Here is a 19,630-nt window from a genome sequence, read left to right on the forward strand (position 1 = left end):
CAGATTGAAACCAAAGTCTGTCCGTTGAGTTTCCTTTGTTTTGAAATGACACCAGAATGTTGAATGTTTAGAGAAAATCTCCGGAGTTGCTCGATACTCTAGCTTATGGTATATAACCACTGTCCCTCGGTCCTTGCTGTTTGTTGCGGTGTGTGTTTCCTTAGATCTTTTGTCGATTTGGATGAACGCCAGTAGGGTAGCCGAGTATTCTTCATGTTTCCTGAATGAGGGAATTCTCCTTCTCCTTGCCCTCCTGTGATGGAAGAGGGCCCCCAGCCGAGGGGGGGCTTTTTGTTAACGGTACTGATAATCCCATATTTACTATTCCAAGTGGATGTTGGCAGCAAACAGAGATATCTGCGTTATCTGTATGTGTAGGTTTTCTGTCTAACTTAACGTTGAGTGGCTCTCCATTTGTCTCATAAGACAAAAAACGCAGTCCAAAAAAGGTAGTGGCGTATCCTTCATATCTTCTATCTTCTCAAGGTGAATCTTGATGGTGTGTTGTCACCCGAGTTGATGTGCTCTGTGAAGGCTTCTACTTCGTGGGCTTCTGATTTTTGACCCAGGTGGTGTCCACATTCTGAGTGCACGAGTGCATGTAAAATAAGTTAGTGACGACATTAAATGTTCAGCCCCTTTCAAATTAGTATTTAGTCAAGCACTTTAGTGGAGTTGCTTTATTGAGGCCGTGGGATAAGATCTGCAGTTCAGTCTTGGAACAACTTGATGCTGTCATTTTAACCCCATTGTCTTTGAATAACTGATCAACAGCCTGTCAGGTTACAGGAGGATTTGTAAGTGAACAACTCTTTCAAGTATCCAGACCAGATTTTAATATTTATTTAAGGTCTGGCTCAGACATCGACCACTCCCACAAAAATTTGCCTTTTGTTCTTTAAACAACTGCTGTGTAGCTTCAGGTTCATTAGTAGAAAACAAATATCTTCTCCCAAGTGGGCACTTCTCTTTGCAAAACTGCCTCAGTTTATCCTCCAGGATTTCGTAATGCTTTGGTGCATTCAGGTTACCTCTACTTGTACAAGTCCTCTCAGGGCTATGCGTTGAGAGCATCTCCACATCTAATGATGCTGAGAACCACCGTGTTAACAGTGGGGATGGTGTTTAGTTGATGATGTGTTGCGTCATGTTTGGTGTCCATCAGAATGCAACATCTTGGAATGATGGCCAAACACTCGTTAAAATTTGCTTTTCATCAGACCCAAAAACCTTCTCCAGTTGACTTTCAGAGTCTCTCATTATGCCTTGAACCTCTAGTCCAGATGTATGATCAGTTTTTCAACATGGCTTTCTTTGTCACCTCACCTCACTCAGTTTTGATGGTAAAGAATAGGCAAAATGTTGATGCACCGTCCTTCATATCAGCTGTTGTAAACTTCTTCTAGTGGAGTCATAGGTTATTGTTTGTTTCACTCATTTATTCATGTTTTTCTGTTACAGAACAAATGTTATCATATACAGTGATATTAATGTATTCCTTGGTGATAAACCTCAGAAGCACATCATAAAGCGTAGTATTAATGAAAGCAAAGCAGGCCAGTTTCCAAGGCGATGTTAGGCACATACAGCATACAAAAAGTGCCTTGAAATTTTTTTGCCCAACTATTCTTAAATTCTTATTTTTATACATATTTTCCCCCACTTTAAATGTTTTAAAAAGCAATACAAATGAAAGATATTGGACAAAGATAGCAAAGTAAACACAAATCAGTTTTTAAATGATTTATATTTATTAACTGGAAAAAAAACTATTCAAAGCTACTTGGCACCTGTGTGAAAAAGTACAGTGTGCCCCACACCATATAATGGTGGACACCCTCAGCAGCAACAAACTTGAAATTAAGTGTTTTCTACAAACTTGCCAATGAGTCTTCTGCACATGCTCTCGTTGGGGATATTTTTTGGCCATCTTTCTTGGCAAGAAGTTGTGTTAATTCAGCAAACACTGGAGGGTTTCTGAGCTTGAACAGCCTTTTTAAGGTCCTCCGCACAGCTTTTCGAATCGCGACTCAAGTCCCGGCTTGTGATAGGGCACCTCCAGGAACCTTCATTTAGTTTTTTTTTTTAAAAGCCATTCAAAGTAGTGACTTGCTGGGTGTTTTGGATCATTGTTCCTGCTGCAGAATCCCAAGTGTTTTTCAAACTTGAGGTCACAAACTGTGCCCAGCATTCTCCTCAGGGATTTATGTCTTGTAGAGAGTAGCAGTCATGGTTCCATCAAATCACAGCAAGTCGTCCAGTCCTGAAGTCAGCAGAGCAGCCCCAGATGATTCACACTACCACCACAATGTATTGACTTGTGGGATGATGTTCTTTTTCTGAAATGCTTTACTTTTACTTGCCAGAGTTAAGTGAGAAACACAGAACTTCCAAAAAGTACAACTTTTGTTCACTCGGTCCATTGTTCATGTAGATCAGTTCCTACTTTGATGGGGTTGTTTTTGTTAACAGGGCAGCTTTATGCATACATGTAAAATGTTCCTTTGTTTCATTGTGTGATTTTGTAATCAGAGTCATAATAACTATTAGAGTTGGGTTTAGTAAAATTGTACAGTGTTGATCCATATTTCTGTTACCCAACTCTGCCTCGCCCAAATACTTTCCCTGTATGTCATTAATCAATTTCTGTTGTCTTATGTTAATACAAATCACAATTGTTGTTCTTTCAGAGAAATAGCACTTATAAGAGGAATCATTCAGATTTAAAGTAAAATCACTTTGCTTTCTTCCCGTAAAGCCCGCCACCGCTGACGAGACATGGACGATCGGCAAGTACTCAGGTTAACTCATACAAGTCGGTGCCACTCCAGACTCCCGCAGGCACCAAGAATAGAGGGACCGTCATCGCTCCAAGAGCCAAGAACAGCAGCCAGTCGTGGAGAGCAAATCGTAACCTTACTACATGAATTCTCCCAGAATTCTTGGGGATCATGCAGAATGTTTGAGTTTGCAGAAAGTAAGACGAGCCTTATGGTCCTTTTGGTCATGCAGAGGTTTCACCTTGGACTCTTTTGCCCAGTCCTCTATGCCTTACTGTAGCATGACCACTGAACTTAAGGGAGACCAACCGAATTACCGTGCAGTTCTTTAGAATGTTTGTCCTGGGTTCTTTGTGACCTGCTTGGATGGTCGGCAGCTGTGTGCTCTTGGGAAATTTTGGTACAGTCCAACCGCCGGGGGAAAGGTTCAGCACTGTTCCAATGTTTCTCCATTGTGGATAGTGGCTCTCACCGTGGTTCTCTGGAAGTCCTAAAGCTTGTACAAAAGGCTTGTGAAATCCTTTCCAAACTGGCATTAGATTGCTCAATTATTTTATTTTTTTTTAATTGTTTGTGAATTTCTTGAATTGCAGCATTTTGTTGCAACTTCTTTTGAGATCTTTTTGGCCGCTTCATTTTGTAGACAGGTCATATTTTAAGTGAATTTGTATGGACTGCATATAGAACCTGGAGGTAACCAGGCTTGGTGTGGTCAGTGAAGTATGAACTTGCTTTTCACAAAATGTGATTAGTCACAGTATTCAAGATTTCACAAGGGGGGGCAATTACATTTCACATAGTGGGCCAGGTAGGTTGTAGGACAGCATTTTCCATAAAACATTAAACAATCATTTAAAAACTGCATTTTGTGTTTACTGTTGTTGTCTTTGTCTAATACACGATTTTTTTTTTTTTTGATAGTCTTAAACGTTAAGTTCTGCCCTATGGGGGAAAATTCAAAAAAAATAAATAATATAAAAAAACGAAAATAAGAAGGTGGCGAAACTTTCTTCAAACTGCACTGTATGTCCCATTCTGCAGTTATTCGCTCCTTAATTCATCAGGTGGATAACAATGACGTCTACGAAAGAGCTGCTTGTTGAAAACTGAACCAGTTGAGGTCCTGTAAGACTTTGCAACATCACAGTCACTCATTGAGCAGAGGAAGGAGGTGGTGCCGTCATCTGGAGGAGCCGACTGAAAGCAGCAACACGGAGATGTCGTGTGGAGCTGATGGTGAAACGACAGCCGAGAATGTGTGGAGCGCACCACAAAGGTTTTGATGAAGAATGAGCAGGACTGATCTGGTGCAGAGATTGTCAGGTTCCACTCAGGAACCAAAGTGAGCAACAAAGAAACATGAACAAACTGCAGATGTTTTTATATTTAGTCTGTTGATTTGAAATATGAAAGTACATCTCGGCCGGTTACAGTTTTTTTCAGATCTTTACAGATCATAGCATATTACAACAATCCATCCAGCACCATTCACATGGATGGAAAATCTTTCAACACCTCTACACTTAAAAATTATTGTCTCTATTAAGGAGTTTTAAGTGTCACTTTAATATTGAAATCTTTTGAATTCCTAAACCTGCTAAAATAACTTGTACTTGATGTTTTGTGTTTGTTTTCTCCTCAGAGGAAGTGTGTCCTCCACTGGTCCAGAGAGTGAGTAACGTCACATCAGTCGACTTCACACAGCACAGATTTGATTGAGTAGAGAAGACTGAGAATCATGTTGACCTTAAACTAAGAAATACAAATAAAATTCCAATTTTCCTCACATTGTTCTGTCAAAAACAAACTCAAACTATATTTGCAGACATGAAGCAGTTTGGTTTAAAAAAAAAAAAAAAAAAAACAATGTTAAAATCAACTTCCACAGAAAAAACATGTTTTTATTTGTTACTTCTCTTGATGTTTGATCTTCACTGTTCAGCATCATGTTTTCTCAGAGTTTGACATTGAATATTCTTCTGCTAACATTTATCTGAAGGTGCAACACACGAACATTGACACAAGTGTCACTGATGTGCACTGTAAGAGTTTATTTTCACAGAATTTAACTTTTGATGGAAAAATCACATCAGAGATAAAGTTTATTCAGAGAGGAGTCTATTTTTTTTTCTGAAGGGATCTGTAACAATTTGTGTTACATCCACCTCTTGACTTGTACTCATTACTAACTTTTTATTTTTTCATTTGCAATAAGAAAAGACTGAACTAGTTAAACGTTCTGTCTGTTTAAAAATCAGGAGACTTGAAGTTTTTGTACTCATTTTTCAGACAGGTTCCAGCCATAAATAAATAACAGTCATGAACTTTTCTACACAAATTTAGTCAAAATGTCAAAGGAAAGAAAAAGAGCTACTTGTTTTTGTAAGAAACTCACAGACATACCAACAGGTTTCCTGTAATTTTTTATTGTATCATTTCTTTGTTCTATATTTGATGTGATCTAAACACATTTACATTTCTGCCGCATCGATGAGATCTGAACAGAAACATCTGTAACCGTCCAGCTGAGAAGTTTTTATTCTCAATGAACATTTGCTTTGAATTACCAGGTGGAAACGATGGCGTCTGTATTGAGCTGCTTTTGGAAACACTGGAGATCTGAGTGAGGAAGACAAAGAGACTTCAGGAAGCTCCTCTGTTCTCAAACCTCACTTAAATGGTGGGTGAAGTGGTGATGGAGTAACAGACCACCAGATACAGTTGTTTTAACAGTACAGACTTTAGCCAAGAGTCAGTGGGGAGGACCAAGGAGGCTTTAGAGAAGATGAAGAGGATGGATCTGGTGCAGAAGCTGTCAGACAGCAGCTCAGGATTCAAAAGTAAGAAAATACAAAACATGTTAAAATCATGAAACACAATATTTGGTGTAAAAAAAAAAAAAGAATAAATCACTCTTTCTGTATAAAAATGTATTGTTGGAGGACAAAACTGACAATTCATTCAGTTTATCATTGCTGGAAGTTTAAGTGTAGTTTTGTGTGTTGAACATTTGTCCAGATCCAAATATTCTGATACAAAGAGCTGATAGTTGTTCAGTCGGTCACTCATGAGTCTCTTTTCTCACTTTCTCTTCAGAGAAACTCTCTGTGGATGAACGGCGCTCTGCACTGATCCAGAAAGTGAGTAACGTCACATCTGTCTGATGCAGTACGAGACAGCTTTCATTCAGCAGACGCAGGTTGAAACTTCATTTTGAAGGTTTTCAAGATCAAACCCAAAGTGGTGATTTGTGCTGGATGTTTGTGACAGAAGTGAAGCTGCCTTCAGGTTGAGCTCTTCAGCAGTAACTTTATCCAACAGTAATGTCAGCATGTCTTTACCACTGAGCATCAGATGAGGAAATGTCAGCATGAACACTTGGACTGTTTTTATTCTTCAACAGCAACGAGAAATCTGGAAAGTTTATCCATCAGAAACATCCACTTGTTGTTCATTAAACTCTTTTTTGAAGAATTGAACAAGATGAGAGAGATAAGATGAAGGAAAGTGTTTTGAGTCACTTGATTGTTTTCAGTGTTTTTCACACAGAATGTGAACAGAGCTGCAACTTGGAAATTAAACAATAGAATGCATTTATAATGTATATTTAAACTGAATAACAGGTTTTAAGGGTGAAGGAAACAGGAAGAATGTTAGGTTTGAATGTTGTGTTCATAAAACCAGAAATCTCTTGTCTCTGTTCTTACTACAACAGGACCATTTGTATTTTTTCCAGTGAATTTAATATTTTGTCTCATGAATGTTCTGACTGTTGCAGGTGGCAGCAGTGGCAGCTGTTAAACATCTGCTTTTGGAAACTCTGAATGATTTAAGCTTCCAGGAGTTCAAGAAATTCAGAATGTTCTTGCAGTCAATTTCCAACCAGAAGATCTCCAAAAAATCTTCATCAGTCGTTCATCAGACAGAACAGAAATAGTGGATCTGATAGTGGAGCAGTTTGGTCAACAGTCTGTGGAGGTGACCAGGAGGGTTTTCAGGCGTCATGAACAGGACTGATCTGGTGCAGAAGCTTCCAGAGACCAGCTCAGGACAAAAGGTGATTTTACTGTGAAGTCTGTGTCATCAGGATATAAAACCTGGAGTTAATAAATCTTCAATGAAATGTCTATTTCATATTTGTTGCAGGTTGTTTGTATTGGATTGTGTAGCTTATGTTTGTTTCCGTTTGCAGAGTAATTTGTTTATTGACATTTATTTTTCATGGATCACATTAATGTTGATTTAACTTAAATATATAGAGAGATTAGAATCCTGTGAGTCAGTTTTAAATGTCTTTTCTCCTCAGAGAAACACTCTGTGGATGAACCAGCTGCTGCATCAAGAGTAAGTGTGACTTTACACGACAACTTTGATTGAGTAGAAGCAGCTTGAAAATCCTCCTGATCCTGAAGATTACAAATGATGAAACAAATCAAAGCTGTGTTTTAAACTGGAGGCTTCTGACTGTTAAAGTTGAGCTCTTCATCAATAATGTTCTCCACCACTTCATTATCTACCTCTAAAGATGACAAGTTGAAATGTCAGTATGGTTTTTCTGTTTGAAAAACTTTTAAAAAGATAATATATTTAAGATTAGAAATGTAGTGTATGTGTAGCTTTGATAATGTGTGAATCAGATCCTAAACATCAAGAGTCACTGTCAGAGAAACATGAATATTTTCTGTTTGGATTTGACAGAAAGTGAATCATGTTCAAGAAAACAAGATAATCACCATCATTTCTTCAGATGTAACCAAGTGGACCATTGTCATCATCATTTTACAGAAAAAGACAAACGTCTTGAAGCTCCTCATGTCCACAACACCAACACTGATGAAATCAGAGAGATACATTTTTAACTATCCCAGTAGTGAAATGACAAATGATGTTTAATGTATCTTTTGAATTTCTCAGGAAGCAGCAGTGGCATCTGTCAGACAAATTCTTTGGAAGACACTGAAACATTTCAGTACCAAAGAGTGCAATAAATTCAAGTTACTGCTGCAGTTCACCTCCTTCCAGAAAAACCTCCCAGGAATCTCACAGCATCAACTGTTTGAGGCAAAAACAGCTTACAGACTCATAGATCTGATGGAGGAAGTGTGGGTGAACAGTCTGTGGAGGTGACCAGGGAGGTTTTAAAGGACATGAACAGGACTGATCTGGTGCAGAAGCTGTCAGAGATCAGCTCTGAGCCTGAAGGTAAGACAAGATACTGTCACATTATAATGTCATGTGTGTCTCATAAATGTCTAACACATACATTTTTATAATCCACAGTGACCATGGTCAAAATCTAATCAAAAAACTCAACAGGGGTCAAAGCAACAACAGAACATAAACACATATGAAAGTCCATCATCTGAGTTACAGTTTTTGTTCAGATCTTTTAAAATCATACATTTTGTTATCAAATCCATCCAGCACCATTCAACATGGATGGAAAATCTTTCAACATCTCTTCATATTATAATTATGTCTCTTTCAAGGAGTTTTAAGTGTCACTTTGGTGTGAAATCTTTTAAATTCTAAATCCTCATGAAGCCTGATGCTAAAATAACTTGTAACAGATGTTTTTGTGTTTGTTTTCTCCTCAGAGGAAGTGTGTCCTCCACTGGTCCAGAGAGTGAGTAACGTCACATCAGTCGACTTCACACAGCACAGATTTGATTGAGTAGATGAAGACTGAGAATCATGTTGACCTTAAACAGAAGAAATGCAACAACAACAACAAAAAAAACAACATAAGAAATACAAATAAAATTCCAAATTTCCTTCACTTTGTTCTTTTTAAGAAGAAACTCAAACTATTATCTGCAGACATGAAGCATGATTGGTACGAAACATTAATGTTAAAATCAACTTCTTCAGAAAAACATGTTTTATTCATTACTTCTCATTGATGTTTGATCTTCACTGTTCAGTATCATGTTATTCTCAGAGTTTGACATTGGAATAATTCTTCTGCTAACATTTATCTGAAGGTGCAACAGACAAGTTGCACAAGTGTGAGATGGAAACTTGAATCCTGCATTCCACATCCATGAACATTGGTCTGATAGTGATGTAGGAGAGTTAAAGGATTAAAGGTTTTAAAGGAGAATAATTATCTGCATTTCATTGTCACTGATGTCATTTTCAGATTTTTTTCACAGTATTTAAGTTTTGATGAAAAAATCACATCAGGGAGTAAAGTTTTTATTCAGAGACGAATGTATGTTGACTTTTACTCATTACTAACTTTGACAGAGAAAGAAAATGAGAATATCTTCAAGGAGAGTAAAATAAATGTTTTTTATATGCAATTAGAAAAGACTGAACTAGTTAAACTTTCTGTCTGTTTTAAAATCTGGAGGCTCTTAAGTTTTTGTAGCTCATTTTTTTCAAAAGAGTTACAGGCAGAAAATAAACAAAAGTCATGAACTTTTCCACACAAATTTGATCAAAATGTGAAGGAAAAAGGTGCTACTTTGTTGTTCTGTAAGAAACTCACAGACATACAAGCAGGTTTCCTCTAAGTTGTTTTTTGTATCGTTATCATTTATTCTATAGCTGATGTGATCTAAACACATTTACATTTGTGCAGCATTGATGAGATCTGAACAGAAACATCTGTAACCGTCCCAGCTGAGAAGTTTTACTTTCTACACATGAACATTTGCTTTGAATTTACCAGGTGGAAACGATGGCGTCTGTTATTGAGCTGCTTTTGGAAACACTGGAGGATCTGAGTGACGAGGAGCTGAAGGTGTTCAGGAAGCTCCTCTGGTTTCACAACCGTCACTTATATGTGTGGTGGAAGTGGATGGGGACAGCAGACCACCAGGACACAGTGATTGTAACAGTACAGACTTATAACCAAGAGTCAGTGGTGAAGACCAAGGAGGTTTTAGAGAAGATGAAGAGGATGGATCTGGTGCAGAAGCTGTCAGACAGCAGCTCAGGATTCAAAAGTAAGAAATACAAAACATGTTAAAATCATGAAACACAATATTTGGTGTAAAAAAAAAAAGAATAAATCACTCTTTCTGTATAAAAATGTATAATAGGAGGACAAAACTGACAGTTCATACAGTTTTTCATTGTTGGAGGTTTAAGTGTAGTTTTGTGTGTTGAGCATTTGTCCAGATCCAAATATTCTGATACAAAGAGCTGATAGTTGTTCAGTCGGTCACTCATGAGTCTCTTTTCTCACTTTTCTCTTCAGAGAAAGTCTCTGAGGATGAACGGCGCTCTGCACTGATCCAGAAAGTGAGTAACGTCACATCTGTCTGATGCAGTACGAGACAGCTTTCATTCAGCAGACGCAGGTTGAATCCTCATTTTGAAGGTTTTCAAGATCAAACCCAAAGTGGTGATTTGTGCTGAATGTTTGTGACAGAAGTGAAGCTGCCTTCAGGTTGAGCTCTTCAGCAGTAACTTTATCCAACAGTAATGTCACCATGTCTTTACCACTGAGCATCAGATGAGGAAATGTCAGCATGAACACTTGGACTGTTTTTATTCTTCCACAGCAACGAGAAATCTGGAAAGTTTATCCATCAGAAACATCCACTTGTTGTTCATTAAACTCTTTTTTTGAAGAATTGAACAAGATGAGAGACATAAGATGAAGGAAAGTGTTTTGAGTCACTTGATTGTTTTCAGTGTTTTTCAGCACAGAATGTGAACAGAGCTGCAGCCTGGAAATTAAACAATAGAATGCAATTATAATGTATATTTGAAATTAATAAAAGAGGATTTAAAGAGTGCAGGAAACAGGAAGAGTTGTTCGGTTGGAATGTTGTGTTCATAAACCAGAAATCTCTTGTCTCTGTTCTTACTACAACAGGACACATTTGTGTTTTTTCCAGTGAATTTAATATTTGTCTCATGAATGTTCTGACTGTTGCAGGTGGCAGCAGTGGCAGCTGTTAAACATCTGCTTTTGGAAACTCTGAATGATTTAAGCTTCCAGGAGTTCAAGAAATTCAGAATGTTCTTGCAGTCAATTTCCAACCAGAAGAATCTCCAAAAATCTTCATCAGTCGTTCATCAGACAGAACAGAAATAGTGGATCTGATAGTGGAGCAGTTTGGTCAACAGTCTGTGGAGGTGACCAGGAGGGTTTTCATGGACATGAACAGGACTGATCTGATTCAGAAGCTTCCAGAGACCAGCTCAGGACAAAAAGGTGATTTTACTGTAAAGTCTGTGTCATCAGGACATAAAACCTGGAGTTAATAAATCTTCAATGAAATATCTATTTCATATTTGTTGCAGGTTGTTTGTATTGGATTGTGTAGCTTATGTTTGTTTCCGTTTGCAGAGTATTTGTTTATTGACATTTATTTTTCATGGATCACATTAATGTTGATTTAACTTAAATATATATAGAGATTAGAATCCTGTGAGTCAGTTTTAAATGTCTTTTCTCCTCAGAGAAACACTCTGTGGATGAACCAGCTGCTGCATCAAGAGTAAGTGTGACTTTACACGACAACTTTGATTGAGTAGAAGCAGCTTGAAAATCCTCCTGATCCTGAAGATTACAAATGATGAAACAAATCAAAGCTGTGTTTTAAACTGGAGGCTTCTGACTGTTAAAGTTGAGCTCTGCATCAATAATGTTCTCCACCACTTCATTATCTACTATGATGAAAAGAGGAAATGTCAGTTTATTTTTTTTCCATATGAAGAACATAAAAAAGTTGTAAATTATACATTTGTATCTTTTAAAGTCAAAGAATCAAATACTAAACATCAAGATGAGACAAAGGCTTTTTTTGAGCCACTGCCAGAGAAACAAGAATATTTTCTGTTTGAATTTGACAGAAACTGAATCATGTTTTGCTCTGATGTTGAGAGAAAATAAAGCAGACTTATAGAGAACTGTGTTTGTAAAGAAAGCAAGATAAACATAATCAGTTCTTCAGATGTACCCAAGTGGACCATTGTCATCATCATTTTACAGAAAAAAACACAATCTTTTGAAGCTCCTCATGTCCACAACACCAACACTGATGAAATTCAAAGAGATACATCTTTAACTATTCCAGTAGTGAAATGACAAATGATGGTTAATTTATCTTTTTAATTTCTCAGGAAGCAGCAGTGGCATCTGTCAGACAGATTCTTCAGGAGACACTGAAACATTTCACTGCCAAAGAGTGCAATAAATTGAAGTTCCTGCTGCAGTTCACCTCCTTCCAGAAAAACATAGAAGAATCCCACAGTATCAACTGTTTGAGGCAAACACAACTTACAAACTCATAGATCTGATGGTGGACATGTGGGGTGAACAGTCTGTGGAGGTGACCAGGGAGGTTTTAAAGGACATGAACAGAACTGATCTGGTGCAGAAGCTGTCAGAGATCAGCTCTGAACCTAAAGGTAAGACAAGATACTGTCACATTACATAGATGTGTGTCTCATAAATGTCTAACAGGTACATATTTATAATTCACAGTGACTCTGTTCAAAATTTAATGTAGCCGCAAGGGGACATAAGCCAGTGTCTTATTGCACCGGTTCCAAGTCCGGATAAATACAGAGGGTTGTGTCAGGAAGGGCATCCGACGTAAAACTTTGGCCGAATCAAACATGCGAATCAAATGTATGACTTCCATACCGGATCAGTCGAGGCCCGGGTTAACAACGACCACCATCGGTGCTGTCGACCTACAGAGTGTCGGTGGAAAATGGACGACTGTTGGTCGAAGAAGTCAGGAAGGAAGGTGTGTTTGTAGGAAGAGAGAGAAGAGGAACACCAAGAGTCTAGGACTGAGAGTAGGGACTTTGAATGGTGGAACTATGACAGGAAAAGGTAGAGAGCTGGTTGACATGATGCAGAGGAGGAAGGTGGACATACTGTGTGTCCAGGAGACCAGGTGGAAAGGTAGTAAAGCTAGAAGTTTAGGAGCAGGGTTCAAGATGTTCTATCATGGTGTAGATAGGAAGAGAAATGGAGTAGGAGTTACCTTGAAGGAAGAGTTTGTTAGGAATGTCCTGGAGGTAAAAAAAAGAGGGTCAGATCGAGTGATGAGCATGAAGCTAGAAATCAAAGGTGTGATGTTCAATGTTGTTAGTGGGTATGCTCCACAGGTAGGATGTGAGCTGGAGGAGAAGGAGAAATTCTGGTTGGACCTTGATGAAGTGATGCAGAGCATCCCTAGAAGTGAGAGAGTTGTCATTGGTTCAGACTTCAATGGACATGTTGGTGCAGGAAACAGAGCTGATGAGGAGGTCATGGGCAGGCTTGGTATCCAGGAGAGGAACGCAGAAGGACAGATTGTGGTTGACTTTGCAAAAAGGATGGAAATGGCTGTAGTGAATACTTTCTTCCAGAAGAGGCAGGAACATAGGGTGACCGATAAGAGTGGAGGTACACAGGTAGACTACATCTTGTTTAGACGGTGTAATCTGAAGGAGATCAGTGACTGCAAAGTAGTGGCAGGTGAGAGTGTAGCCAGACAGCATAGGATGGTGATGTGTAGGATGACCCTGGTGGTGAAGAAGATGAAGAGGGGAAAGGCAGAGCAGAGGACCAAATGGTGGAAGCTGAAAAAGGAAGAGTGTTGTATGACTTTCAGGAAAGAGTTGAGACAGGCTTTGGATGGTCAGGAGGTGCTTCCAGATGACTGGACAACTACAGCAAATGTGATCAGGGAGACAGGTCGGAGAGTACTTGGTGTGTCATCTGGAAGGAAAGGAGATAAGGAGACTTGGTGGTGGAATGAGGAGGTGAAGGAGTGGATCCAGAGAAAGAGGTTAGCTAAGAAGAAGTGGGACACTGAGAGGACTGAAGAGAGTAGACAGGAGTACAGGGAGATGCAGCGTAAGGTGAAAGTAGAGGTGGCAGAGGCCAACAAGGGGCTTACGATGACTTGTATGCTAGGTTGGACAGTAAGGAGGGAGAGACTGACCTGTACAGGTTAGCAAGGCAGAGAGACAGAGATGGGAAGGACGTGCAGCAGGTTAGTGTGATAAAGGATAAGGATGGAAGTGTGTTACAGGTGCCAATAGTGTGATGGGAAGATGGAAGGAGTACTTTGAAGAGTTGATGAATGAGGAAAATGAGAGAGAACGAAGAGTAGAAGAGGTGACTGTTGTGGACCAGGAAGTAACAAAGATTAGTAAGGATGAAGTGAGGAGGGCATTGAAGAGGATGAAGAGTGGAAAGGCACTTGGTCCTGATGATATACCTGTGGAGGTATGGAAGTGTCTCGGAGAGGTAGCAGTACGTAGAGTTTCTGACTGGGTTGTTCAACGGAATCTTAGATAGTGAGAAGATGCCTGAGGAATGGAGGAGAAGTGTGCTGGTGCCCATCTTTAAGAACAAGGGAGATGTGCAGAGTTGTGGCAACTACAGAGGAATAAAGCTGATAAGCCACACGATGAAGCTATGGGAAAGAGTAGTTGAAGCTAGACTAAGGGCAGAGGTGAACATCTGTGAGCAGCAGTATGGTTTCATGCCAAGAAAGAGTACAACAGAGGCAATATTTGCTCTGAGGATGTTGATAGAGAAGTACAGAGAAGGTCAGAAGGAGCTGCATTGTGTCTTTGTAGATATGGAGAAAGCTTATGACAGGGTGCCCAGAGAGGAACTGTGGTTTTGTATGAGGAAGTCTGGAGTGGCCGAGAAGTATGTTAGAGTGGTGCAGGACATGTATGAGGACTGTAAGACAGTGGTGAGGTGTGCTGTAGGAGTAACAGAGGAGTTCAAGGTGGAGGTGAGGCTACGTCAGGGATCAGCTCTGAGCCCCTTTTTGTTTGCTATGGTGATGGATGGGATGACAGATGAGGTTAGACAGGAGGACTATGATGTTTGCAGATGACATTGTGATCTGTAGTGAGAGCTGGGAACAGGTGGAGGAGAAGCTAGAGGTGTGGAGGTTTGCCGTGGGAAGGAGGGGAATGAAGGTTAGCTGCAGCAAGACGGAGTGTCTGTGTGTGAATGAGAGGGACCCAAGTGGAAGAGTGAGGTTACAGGGAGAAGAGATCAAGAAGGTGGAGGATTTTAAGTACTTAAGGTCAACAGTCCAGAGCAATGGAGAGTGTGGAAAAGAGGTAAAGAAGCGTGTATAGGCAGGCTGGAACGGCTGGAGAAAAGTGTCAGGTGTGATGTGTGATAGAAGAGTTTCAGCTAAAATGAAAGGAAAGGTTTACAAAACTGTGGTGAGACCAGCCATGTTGTTTGGTCTGGAGACAGTGTCCCTGAGGAAAAGACAAGAGGCAGAGCTGGAGGTAGCAGAACTGAAGATGCTGAGGTTCTCTTTGGGAGTGACCAGGATGGATAGGATCAGGAATGAGTACATCAGAGGAGCAGCACATATTAGAGGCTTTGGAGATAAAGTCAGAGAGGCCAGACTGAGATGGTTCGGACATGTCCAGAGGAGAGAGAGTGAATATATTGGTAGAAGGATGCTGAGTTTCCCACTGCCAGGCAGGAGGCCTAGAGGAAGACCAAAGAGGAGGTTTATGGATGTGGTTAAAGAGGACATGAAGGTAGTTGGTGTGAGAGAAGAGGATGCAGAGGACAGGGTTAGATGGAGGCAATTGATTCGCTGTGGCAACCCCTGAAGGGAAAAGCCGAAAGGAAAAGAAGACTCTGTTCAAAATTTTATCAAAAAACTGTCAACAGGGGTCAAAGCTGCAACAGCACATAAACTTATATCAAAGTCCATCAATCTGAGTTACAGTTTTGTTCAGATCTTTTAAAATCATGCCTATTGTTATCAATCCATTCAGCACCATTCAGCATGGATGGCAAATCTTTCAACAGCTCTAGTATTCATAATTATTTCTCTGTTAAGGAGTTTAAGTGTCACTTTGGTGTGAAATCTTTTGAATTCTAAATCCTCATGAAGCCTGATGCTAAAATAACTTGTAACAGATGTTTTGTGTTTGTTTCCTTCCTCAGCAGGAGAGTGTGTCCTCCACTGGTCAGAGAGGTGAGTACGTCACGTCAGTCCGAACTTCAACACGCACAGAATTTGATTGAGTAGATGAAGACTGAAGAATCAATCTTCACTTACAACATAAGAAATTGTTTGTGACTCAGTCTGCCTGCTAAGGGCCAGTGATGGTCAGGCAGCTTTGTCACACATTTTTATCCAAAAATCAATTCTGGATCAAAACTTGGAGTCTTCAAAAAGTTCTCAAAGAATAAGTCTTCACGCAGTCTTCAGAGTCTGATGCGAGTAATGTTTAATTCCATACAGAGGCTGTACGAACAAACATGAGGAAATTCTTAAGATTTTCTCTGCCGAAAACAAAGGATTGCATCGTCTTTTATATCTATGCCAAATTCCTTCTAAACACACCTCTTCCATTCTGGAAAGGCCACAACCCATCGTCTTAAGACCCAATCAGGATACACATGAAGTAACTGTATCAAAAGTTAATCCACCTCCTCTTATTTATTTCTGCTAGGTTGGCATTCTATCTCCTTAGCTCAAGGTGCCCTGAGTTTTCAACTCACAAGCGTAGATGTAGAGAGGAACATGAACTTCCTGTCTCATGCCTTATATGGGCACCCACAGGCTTCCGCTTTACATAAGATTATTTAGTGTACTCATAACTTCAGTTGACCTGTCGGGTCTCCCCATCTTATCTTTTTTAGCTCTTCATTCGATTCACACATCCCATTTGTCTAATTTTATTCTTTGTTCAATCTTAAAATGCCAGAACAAATACAAATAAAAATTCCAAATTTTTCCCTCACATTATTCTGTTAAAGAACAAACTCAGACAACATTCTGCAGACATGAAACATGATTGGTCAAAACATTAATGTTAAAATCAACTTCTTCAGAAAAAACATACTTTATTCATTACTTCTCATTAATGTTTGATCTTCACTGTTCAGCATCATGTTATTCTCAGAATTTGACATTGGAATAATTACATTGAAATAATAATAAACTTATATGTGTGGTGGAAGTGGATGAAGGTAACAGATCAGCGTGTTCACAGTGTTTTTAGCAAGATTTTCAAGATCAAACCCAAAGTGGTGATTTGTGCTGGATGTTTGTGACAGAAGTGAAGCTGCCTTCAGGTTGAGCTCTTCAGCAGTAACTTTATCCAACAGTAATGTCACCATGTCTTTACCACTGAGCATCAAGATGAGGAAATGTCAGCATGAACACTTGGACTGTTTTTATTCTTCACAGCAACGAGACATCTGGAAAGTTTAATCCATTCAGAAACATCCACTTATTGTTCATTAAACGATGACAGTGTTTGGCAAGCACAGAATGTGAACAGGAGCTGCAGGATGTAAATGAAAGCCGTACAATGCATTTATAATGTATCTTTAAATTATTAATTAATCTTTTAAGGGTGAAGGAACAGGACAATTAAGTTTGAACTCTGTGTTCTTTAATCAGAATAATGTTCTCCACTACTAAATTCTCTACTACTGACAGATGACAGAGGAAATTTCAAGTAGTGTTTTTTTTTTTTATTTGAGGAACTTTAAAAAGACAAGGCATTTAAAGTTAGTTACCACATATATGTAAGATGTTGTTAATGTAAAAATCAGATATTAAACAACTGAAAGTGGCTCAAAAAAGAACAGAATTAAGGTTTGCAGGAGTCCAGTCAAAGTCCAGAATCCAATAAAGACCTTCAAAGCGCAGTTCTTGATCGAAAACCATCTAATGTGACCAAAAAAATCTATTCTGCAGAAAAAAATGAGTCATATTTCCTCATGGGGATCTAAAGACTGATCACAAGCTATGGCAAACGTTTGACTGCAGTTCTTGCTGCCAGATTTGTGGTCCAACCAGTTATTAGTTTTTAGGGAAGCAATTACTTTTTCACATGGTTGATATACAGTTTTCAATAAATCGGCATTATAAAAACTGCATTTTGTGTAATCATAAATAATTTATAAAAATATATCTAATATAATAAATAGAAATATTAATTTGGTGAATTGGAACATTTAAGTATGAGGTGTATAGAACAATAGAAGACATTGGGAATGGAGCAAATTATTTTTTCGACCAGCACTTTATATCATGCAGTCTGATTTCCTGTGATCCTGTAACTCTTAATTTTGTAAGATGGAATCACTGAAACACCTTTATTATGGATTCTGCGGGAAATGTGACAAAACCTGCTCATTGTGATCACTTTTGAATCCATCAGGAAATACCCCATGACATCAATTACAGAGAAACTTCAGGAGACGCTGAAAGATTTTAAATGACGCAGAGCTTAACCATTTCAAGTGGATCCTACAGAAGACTGTAAGACAGAGAGGCCTTCCAAGAATATTAAGTTCCAGAATGGAGAGGGCAGACAGAGCTGATGTTGTGGATCTGATGGTGGCGATGTACAGTGAGCAGTCTGTGGACATGATCAGAAGAGGTTTTCAGGAAGATGAACAGGACTGATCTGGAGCAGAAAGCTGCCAGAGATCAGCTCAGCATCCAAAGGGTAAGTTATGTGAAAGAACAAATATCAATAATTTGGTCTATAGAGTGCAGTCTGTAGTATTTTACAATTGCCATGAAGTTTAGTTTAGACATTGAAGAACCCCTGAAGATGAATCCCAGTGACTTCATCTGTGCCTGGACTTTCCCTCTGGTTCTACCAGCAGGGCTAATAAAGTTTAGTTTTTAAAATATATCAGACTTAATATTTTTTGGTGACATTAATATTATTTTTTACATTTCTTAGACAGATTTACTCACCTGCACTTTGTACATGACAAAACCATTCTTCACTGAGCAGCATGTCATGTTTCACGTTTTTATGTTAGAGCAGCATTATGTCACACATGGGATACAGCAGCAAGACTTATGGACAGCTGTCATAATGATTCTATATGTCAACATCATTTTAACTAAATTCTGTGTTTCAACAAGGAGCTTCCAGAAGCTTGGAGCTTGAGGGTTGTGGAAGTGCTGTGGTAAGTCCTAATATTCACTAATTTTATTGATTTAATTTATCTTAATTCATTTGTTCACTGAACATGTCATGGAACATCTTCACTTATTCCAAAGCAGCAGGACTCCAGTGTTTGGACTAAACTGGGAGCCTGAGGTGAACAATGCAGATACAGACGAGGCTCCAACTTACAGGTTAAAAATAAACCTCTGAAATACTGCAGCACAGCAAAGTAGAACTTCAGTTGAAACATTCAGCTGGGTTCACAGGAATAAAACCAAGATGTGTTTTTCTGTAATATTACAATATAAGTGGTAATGATCCATTTGGGTCAAATAAAATCAAGACGGTGACTGTTTAAATTTTTTCTGTTTGTCCCTTCATGTACATGCATAATGGCAGATACCAAAAATTTTTGACAGTTGCAAGCACCACATGTTATCCTGACAGTCTTGAGTTTCCAGTGACTCCTATAACTCTTTCTGTTGGTCTCTGCTCGGACATATGTGCTGCAGGTCAGCTAAATGTACTGGCTTTCTAACAGACTAGTTTCTACATCACAATCCACCAGTTCTTGATCAGGTTTAAATCTTGCCTTTTGGGGAGGCCAGTCTAAAACCTTAATTCTAGCTTGATATGGAAATTTCTTCACCACTTTTTGATGTGTGTTTTAAGATCATTGTCTTGTTGAAACACCCAACTGTGTCCAAGACCCAACCTTCTGATTTCAGTTTTAATTGGAATAATGTGGAGGTAATCCTCCTCCTTATTATTCTGTCTACTTTGTATAAAGAAACCAGTTCCAAAGAGTTCGAGCTCAGAGCATAATACTGCCACCACCATGCTTAGCAGGGGTAGATTGGAAATTCTTGGGGTAAAAGGGCCTCACCTTCCCTCCTTCAAACAAATTTGTGGTTTGTTATGGGCAGTTTTCTCAGTTTTTGTTCCATCTGACCACAGAAGTTTCCTCC

The 19,630-nt window shown here is 39.0% G+C and overlaps 1 protein-coding gene across 4 annotated transcripts in view; it reads left to right on the forward strand.

Annotated features, from left to right (window-relative positions):
• LOC110968873 (uncharacterized) overlaps positions 1 to 19,630 on the forward strand; it is a 63,330-nt gene that overhangs the window by 32,368 nt on the left and 11,332 nt on the right. The window contains exons 15-20 of one of the 4 annotated variants that reach the window (XM_051956773.1): positions 8,378 to 8,406; positions 9,457 to 9,733; positions 9,988 to 10,031; positions 10,675 to 10,953; positions 11,202 to 11,239; positions 11,865 to 11,960. The exons of 1 other annotated variant lie outside the window; for it this stretch is intronic. In XM_051956773.1, the coding sequence (XP_051812733.1) occupies positions 8,378 to 8,406; positions 9,457 to 9,733; positions 9,988 to 10,031; positions 10,675 to 10,833 (509 nt within the window). In that variant the 3' untranslated portion in view covers positions 10,834 to 10,953; positions 11,202 to 11,239; positions 11,865 to 11,960. Of the gene's footprint in view, positions 1 to 4,422; positions 4,452 to 8,377; positions 8,407 to 9,456; positions 9,734 to 9,987; positions 10,032 to 10,674; positions 10,954 to 11,201; positions 11,240 to 11,864; positions 11,961 to 19,630 lie in introns of those variants that run through there. 2 more of the 4 variants (XM_051956772.1, XM_051956771.1) reach the window with 2 other exon arrangements.

This window comes from Acanthochromis polyacanthus, chromosome 12 (genome assembly GCF_021347895.1).
Source record: "Acanthochromis polyacanthus isolate Apoly-LR-REF ecotype Palm Island chromosome 12, KAUST_Apoly_ChrSc, whole genome shotgun sequence".
Classification (NCBI taxonomy): domain Eukaryota; kingdom Metazoa; phylum Chordata; class Actinopteri; family Pomacentridae; genus Acanthochromis; species Acanthochromis polyacanthus.